This window comes from Halyomorpha halys, unplaced genomic scaffold (genome assembly GCF_000696795.3).
Source record: "Halyomorpha halys isolate HHAL.00 unplaced genomic scaffold, Hhal_1.1 Scaffold386.1, whole genome shotgun sequence".
Classification (NCBI taxonomy): Eukaryota; Metazoa; Arthropoda; class Insecta; order Hemiptera; family Pentatomidae; genus Halyomorpha; species Halyomorpha halys.
Window position 1 is genome coordinate 713850 of NW_027114263.1, and position 8707 is coordinate 722556.

Sequence of the window (8707 nt, forward strand, 5' to 3'; positions counted from 1 at the left end):
CAAATTTACTTGATGTGTATATATGTATACAGTTGTAAATATCAATAAATAAATTATTTAAAAAAAAAAAAAAAAAATAATCTCATACTAGGATGATAAATAGACGAATTTACGGACACCAGTCTTTGTCAATTGCTGTTTGACATTTTTTTTTAATAATTTCTTTAGATGTTTCAATTTTGAAATTTCTATGAAATTCATTCATAATAAGTATAAGGCTTCATCAGAGCTAAAAAGATAAAAAAAAACTGAGAATATTACAACAATAAGATACAATAAGGTAATTTATCTTATTGTTGTAAAATTCTCAGGTTTTTTGTATCTTTTTAGCCCTGATGAAGCCCTGCAAAGTGGGGCGAAACGTCGGTTGGACATTAAAATAGTTTTAAACTATTTGTTCTTCTTTTTTGACCGCAACCCTGACCATCTTCTGAAATTTAAATCTTTACGGGTAACTATATATACATATATATTCATAATAAGGGTTTTCTAAAGTTCACAAAGATCAGTAAAGATTTTTAAATATTTACTTTTTTTCAGTTTTATTTTTTGTTTCACTCACCTATATACGAAATATAAGGGAGAGTTTCACCATCATGAAAATTTCGTTCAAAACACACACACAAAAAAAAACAAAAAAAAAAAAAAAACTGAAATTACATTTTAAAGGTACTTATATATCTAGGATGCTATGGCCACTTTTTCAATAAAATCAACCTACCGAAAGTTTACCCTTTAAATAATTAATTTTACACTTTACTAACATTACGGCTATACTTATACATACGGCTGTACTAATACTATTAAAAAATCTTATAAAATGTAGTTAAAAAAGGACTTACTTATACATAATCATGGTCCAGATTTGCTCGGATACATTTACTAGCGGCGATACGATCTGATAAAGTTCATTTCGAGTGCAAATGCCGGTTTCTTCAGTATCATGTGCTCTGAAAATGTCCATCATAGAGATCCCTTGTTCAAAAACCTGAAATCAAATGAACCACTATTCAATGGCAATAATAACTGTTACGATTTGTACGCAATACCTTTATGTACTCCTAAAAATACTGTGAATTTCAAGATTTATTTCATTAATTAAAGCTAATTCTCTTGGTTTATGACTTTCTTGCAACCTTATCTAATTTGGAAACCAATAATGAACAAAAAGTGATTTAAATTAAAAATACTTAACAATTAATATATATATAATAGGACCAGATATATCTAATAAGGACCAGGCATAGAGACTTCGGTACATTTTTCAATCAATTATTTGTTATGAGGAGATGAAAATAAGAGGCGCGATCAGCAAAAAATACAGAAATAAAGAAACTTATTTATTTGTGCCAACGTTTCGACCTTAATTTCAGGCCTTCATCAGGGCTGACAAAAATGAAACGAGATAGAAACCTTAATTCAAATACAAAAAAAAAAAATAAATAAAATAAATAAAAAAAAATCAAATCAAATAAACAAGCTTGGAAAAATAAATAAATTAGGTAGATAGTAGTGAATTGTTAATAATAGAATATAAAATATGATGTAAAGGTAAGAATTATACAATCTATATGATAAATTATTTTTTTTTTTAAAAACCAGTGTTCAAGTAAATATTATAAATAAACATAATGAAATAGACAGTGTCTAAAAAGGTAAATAGGGAAGGAATAAGGGGAAAGAGACAAGTGAGAGTCGAAAAAAAAGAGAAATATCTGTTCCTTTAACAAATTTGTTCCCTCACACTTTAAGAGAATCATCGTTGAGTGTAAGCTCTCTCTGTCTTTTTTAAATATCTAATACTAACCATGCCTGAGAAATAAGCACATTATTAGTGTAAGTGTTTGGAGGTCATGTGCTGCGTGATTGTGAGACACGAAAGTGGAATGAACATTGCAAAAACAAAAAACCATATTTTGAAATTTAAAAATAATTTTGACATAAAATTATTGGATTTGCGGATGACTGCTTTGATTTTTTTATGTGAAAATTATATTAATCTTTCCAAAAAAACTAAATTTGACTTTATCTTTGTTATCATGTGGTTGGTGTTTTCTAGTTTTCATTGGAGCGCGGAACGTATTGTTCGAGAGTCTTTCTTGATGTAGAACACATTTTTGATCGAGTCTGGCACCGAGAACTGCTATTCAAGCATTCTAATTTCTTTGAAAAAACATTCTCCAAAACAGAAATAAGCCTGAATTTAGTCACTGATGAAATTGACAAGTATTTCAAAATACCTATACAATATTCTGAGCTCATTCCTCAATGGTAGAGCATTTTCAGTCAGAATTAATAACAAAAATTCAACCCTTAGACAAATCCATGCCGGTACTCCACAAGGTTCAGTCCTTTCTCCCATTTTGTTCAACTTCTACCTTCACGACACCTCCATAGCTATGTTCGCTGACGATACAGCTGTGTTCTCAACATGATGACATAATAATAGCTAGAAACACTTTGCAAAGTCATCTTAATGATCTAGAACAATATTTCACTTAGTGGATGATTAGCTTGAACATTGAAAAATGTAAGTCAAACGTTTTTACTTTCCGACGCCCACCAGAACCACCGGATTTAATCCTTAATGGTAAAAATGTGAAGTGGAATCCTGCCAGTGAATCAGTAAGATACCTGGGAATTCACCTAGATCGCCGCCTTAACTGGAACAATTATATCAACATCAAACTAACTCAAACTTATGCAAGGTTACCAATGCTATATCCTATCCTAAACAAAAATTCAAAACTAAAACCAGAAACAACTGTTCTTATATTTAAAACAATCCTCAGGCCACTGCTGATGTACGGCTATGAAGTCTGGGGAGCGGCATCCTTCACGAAAAGAAAAAAAACTACAATATTTTCAAAATGATCAAAAGAAATTGCATCGCAAATTACGTATGGAGTCAATAGAGGATCACATCAAAAAACGGTTCATGAAGTTCCACTCCCAATGCCGACAGTTTAAAGAGCTGTGACCAACAATCTGGGAAACCCAACCTCAACCCGAAGACTGAAGCCGACTACTGCAGGCCATTCTGTTATAAATTTTAATAAATATAAAATTAATTCATAGTCACACTATCTAAATCTTACTTTTTATTATTACTCATTTTATTTATTCATTATTATTTTTTATTTTTTTTTTCTATTTTCTTCTCTCGTCCCTTTTTAAAATTAACTTGTTTCTTTTCACTATTAGAGGGCAATTGTTTGTTTTATTTAAGTGTACCAATATCATTATTTTTTGTTATTCATTTTACATTCCTCTTTTATTAAGAAGCATTACTCTTATCTATTTATTTTATTTTATTTTTTCTTCTTCTTTTAATAACAACATTGTATATAGTTGTGTTTTTGTACGAGACTATACCGCCCCCATAATCAAACATGTAAGGCCCATACCAGGCCGATCTGGTATAAAATAAAATAAATAAAAAGGGGACAGCTGCCCCCAATGGGTAGGCCCATGTAAGGAAACATGAAATAACTTTGTAGATTATCAATAATAAACCATCGAATTCCTCCCGAATCCAATCCTCACAGTCCAAAATCCTTCGTAAAATCCTTAATACTCCTTACTTTGTCACAAATCAAATCATCCATCAGGACTTCAATGTCCCATATGTTGCTGATTTGGCCAGAACCAGATACCAATCCTTCCATGATAAACTTTCCAACCACCCAAACCAACTCGTTTCTAACCTGGTTTCTCCTTCATTGCCTAATAATCCTCCTAGACGTCTGAAAAGAAGATGGCCTCGAGATCTTCTCCTCTAGAAATGTTTTTGGAGCTCTATCAATGGATTATTATATCACTTACAGGAAATTTACTTGATCTATATATATATGTATACAGTTGTTAATAACAATAAATAAATTATTAAAAAAAAAAAAGAATATCAATAATAATCTACATCATAATAACAACAAAAACGGGTTTTGTGTATGGTGATTATTAAACTAAAAAATCTGGACGTAACAGATAAAAACTTATGTAACTTGCTCAAACTTAAAATTTACAATCTATCATTTGTCATGAGGAAAAGGTCGGGGGACGGTCAGCAAAAAATACACAAATAAACTACACTTATTTATTTGTGCCGACATTTCTACTTGAATTTCAGGCCTTCGTCAGGGCTGAAAACAAAACAAAAACAAGATAGCAAGCAACTGATAGTTCATAGGGAAAAAAATGATACAAAGAAAACAAGTTTGGAAAAATAGATAACTATAAATTAGGTAGATAGCAGTTAATTTGATATTAATAGAAGATAAAACATATTAGAGGTCAGAGTTATATAAACTAAATAATAAAAAAAAAATATTAAAAAGCCAGTGATCAAGTAAATATGAGAAATAAACATTATGAAAGATGCTAATGGAAATATTAATGACGAATAATGGAAGAAATATAATAAGAAATGTAATTCATGTCTAAAAATAATGAAACCATAATGAAATGAAAGAAAACGAGATATTTGGAATATTGGGCAAGGAAGAAAACGGGATAACACTTTACATGTCGCATTAATTCTGAGAAATAAAAGTAAGGAAACAGGAACAAAATTTAAAGATTATCTATAATAAAGATAATTATTAATACTCAACATTCTATGAAATGCTACCAACTATGTAAATATTTACACCCTTAAATAATACGTGATAGAACCTTTAAAGTAAATCATAACCTAGCCTACTCATCTCTCTTTTCTCAGTCCGCCAGTGTTCCTCAAGGTAGTATCTTAGGTCCCATTCTTTATACGGTTTATACAGCTGACATCCCAACCCATCCTAACACAGTCCTAACAACATACGCTGATGTCACATGTATACTTTCTGTAAAAACCACCCAACTAATGCATCACAAACACTACAGGCACACATAACATCTATTGAAGAATGGTGTAAAAACTGGAGAATCAAAATAAATCCTGATAAATCCCACCAGATCACCTTTACTCTCCGTCGTAAACCTCTGCCCTCCTGTCCTACAGTATCCTTTCTACGTTCACCACTAACGCCTGTTGAACAGATTCGATACTTAGGACTCCATCTCGACAAGAGACTTACTTGGAATCCACACACAAGACTGAAACGACAAGAAACTGCTCGTAGATTCCGATTGCTACAACACTTACTTGAAAAACGCTCTAAACTTCCCATTCACTACAAAAAATTAGTATACACTACAATAATCAGACCAATTTGGACATATGGAATAGAGCTCTGGGACTCCACCAAACCATCAAATTCTTCCCACATCCAATCGTTACAATCCAAAATCCTACGTAAAATCCTTGATGCTCCTTATTACGTCACTCAAACTCATTCATAAAGACCTTAACATCCCATTCGTTGTAGATTTGACCCAAAACAGATATGCGTCTTTTTATTCCAAACTCCTTAATCATCCTAACCCATTAATTCTTAATCTTTCATCCTTAACAATCCCTGATAATCCTCCGAGGCGTCTGAAAAGAAGATGGCCACGGGACCTTCTAGTTTAAATTAATGTTTGAAGTACCACCATGGTGGTTCCTTCCCAAGATTTTCAAGTGTATATGAAACATACTACATATTTACCTATTATATTATTTTGTACAGTTGTAAATTACAATAAATAAATAATTAAAAAAAAAAAATAATACGGGGAAAGACCCGTGGTATGCCGGTTTCCTCTTCTAATTCTTATTATATTTAGATTTCATTGTATTTTAAAACTTATAACCTAATAGCATTGTTTAGTTATTATTATTAATATTTAATTACTTACGGCAGCCCGTATAGTCATTAAAGCTTGATCTGTCATGAGCTGGTACTGGGACATTACGTTTTGTAAGGAGGCATCTTGGCTTTCTCTTTCCTCCTCATATGATGTCGGGGTTGTAGGGGGTGCTTCGGATGACGATGATGGGTAAGGTACTTGAATTTCTTCATACTCGATGGACTCTTCGATTAATTCTCCTTCGTCTTCTTCCTGGACCTCTTCACAGGTACATTCATCGTTCCCCCTACTTTCCATCTGTAAGAATTGTTCGATGTTATCAAAATATGATATAGATATATATTAAAATTTGTATCCGTAATTTTTAACTTAATTTTTTTTTTCTTGTCACTATTACATTTATTTTGTTATTTACTTTAATGTTAAAATCCTACAGAATTTAATTGTACATAATTACCCAAAATTCAACTATAGTAATTTTCAATTAATCTTACTGAAAAGTTCTGCATAATTTTTGTTTGAATTTCTCTATTTGTGTGTCTGACTTAAAATTAACTCTTTAATATTTATCTACATATAACTTGCTAATATATAAATAGCTTCAAGTATTTTCTTTTAAAAGTATTATTTTCTGTGCAAAATCATTGTGTTGTCAAAGAGCTGTATCAAAAGCAAAGCTAAGTTTGTTTTTTTTATTCATGCTCCCCAGTGCTCTTTTATTTGGGTCCTTTTCCTTATTTTTTATATCATTACAATGCTACATATCATTACATTCTCTCTCCTGAAACCCGTTTTGTTTCATCTATATATATGGAATTTTATATATCAGTCCTGATAGATGTTTTATTTCTATTTTGGTCTTTTTTTTTAATAGTAATATTTTGTTTTGTTGCTAGGTCTATAGCATGAGAAGTATATTCTTTAAATGATCTTTGTATATCTTCAGAAAATCTTTTTAAGTAATTAAATATATAATAAATTTTATTTTCTGTAATTGTCTTTATTATTTTCTTCTCTGGATTAATTTTCTGAATCTTATTGTTCACATTCCAAATTTTATAAATAAATTCTTAAAATAAAACTTTTCCAAGAAAATTTGAAATACTTTGCTTTTTACTTTATTCAACCTTCTAGAATAAGTTATTTTTTATCACCTTCTTCATGTAATTATTTGTTCCAAGATCATTTCAAGAATATGATCCTTGAATATTACTCCTTATTCGATTAACGTAGCAACATAATTAGAAATAACTATGTCATAATAAAGGACAAAATAGAAACAAAACATTAATCGGGACTGATATATGAAATTCCATATATATTTTTGAAAATATAAAACAGTTGTTAGGAGAGAGAATGTGAGTATGAATAATATAAAACATAAGGAACATGGCCCAAATAAAACAGCACTAATGCAGCATGCATCTAAAAATAAACTAAAAATATCATAACATAAAATAAGATAAAAATATCTTTGATTTTTATAACATAATGATTTTAAAATTTGAAAAGAATACTTTTAAAAGAAAAATATTTGAATATAATTATATATTAGAACTAAATAACTGTTAAAATACATATCTTTATCCCGCCATTTCAAGCCATATGGTTTCAGTACTCTTACCCCATTGTGTACATTATCCCACCAACACACTAATAACTAATGTTCCATCTCTCCCTTACATTGCCTATGTTATTATTTTGAGGTTACATTACTTCAAAATGAGTTAGTTCCCAGAAATTCTTTAGAATATGATCGTTCAGAAGTATATTACCTTCCTATAGAATTGTAATATTGGTTTTTTTCTTATAATATTTTTTAAAACTTTTTCTGGACCCCTAAAAGACATTTTTTTTATTCATTGAAGTATCCCTTATTATTCTGCATAGGTTTATGCTTCCTTCAATTATACAATAATATCGTCCAGTGATGTTTATTTTTCTATGTAAGAGCACCCTTAGAGGGCATTTCAGATTTAAACCCATCTTAACACTTACCAGAAGAGCAAATTCTATTAATAAAATATAAAATCAGAGCGCTTATAATGGAAAGGAATTTAGAAGTTTAAATCAAGAAATATAAAATCTTTTATTTGCTGATTGGATATTAACAGTTTCAGATTACAGCAGCAAATTACATCAGTCTATCTCTAACCCCATAAAACTTATGTACTCATCGAGTAAGGAATTATTTATTTCATTCTATTTTTTTTATTAGAAAATTAATAAATTTGAATGATATTATTAATGAGAATAAATTTTAATCATTTATATTATGCCGTGGTCGAATTAATTAATTTACATGCTTATTGTTTCTCTGATTCTACAGTATCAATCTTTTTGAAGTTATTTTAAACTTCACAAACCTGCTTTTTTATTATTTTTACATAATACCACGTTTCACTAAGCCGATATTATTATTTAGTGTCTCCTTAAATCGTTTATCGATTTTTCTGGTATTGTTCAATTTGAAAATTTAAAACAATTATGATTTTTAATAGTAATATACCTATGTTTTTAGTACTTACTGCTGCTTGAGTCTCGGACAACTCATAAAACGCATCGAGTAGACAACGATAATCGATACCTCTTTCGGTGTCGAACCAATCTTGGATAACGTCAATTACTTCATCTTCAATGTAAAGACCGAAAACTATCAATACTTCTACCAGCTCTTCAAATGGGATATAGCCAGTGTTCTCTCTAAAACCATAAATCATTCTTAGTTTAAAAATTATTTATAAAATAAATTTTTGCATTACATGAATACGACTAAATTACAACTTAACTGTTTCACAAAAAAAAATGGTATTGGTAAATTCTACGTATGTATGTGTGTGTTTGGCAAAAGATCAAAAAGATTCTAAAAGCAATAATAGTTGACAACAAAGTCGTAGAAGATTGTGGGAAATCGCTAGCAGATGCGCTGTACGTTTTTTCGTTTCGCTAGTCTGATAAAAGTTTTCCTCAAAATAGA

General features: G+C 30.0%; 1 protein-coding gene across 1 annotated transcript in view; it reads right to left on the reverse strand.

Moving 5' to 3' along the window:
- Positions 1–8707, reverse strand: part of LOC106682050 (uncharacterized) — a gene marked incomplete in the record, with an annotated part of 42632 nt that overhangs the window by 4340 nt on the left and 29585 nt on the right. Inside the window, 3 exon segments of the mRNA XM_067051478.1 lie at positions 843–988; positions 5779–6027; positions 8259–8433. Of these exon segments, the coding sequence (XP_066907579.1) occupies positions 843–988; positions 5779–6027; positions 8259–8433 (570 nt within the window).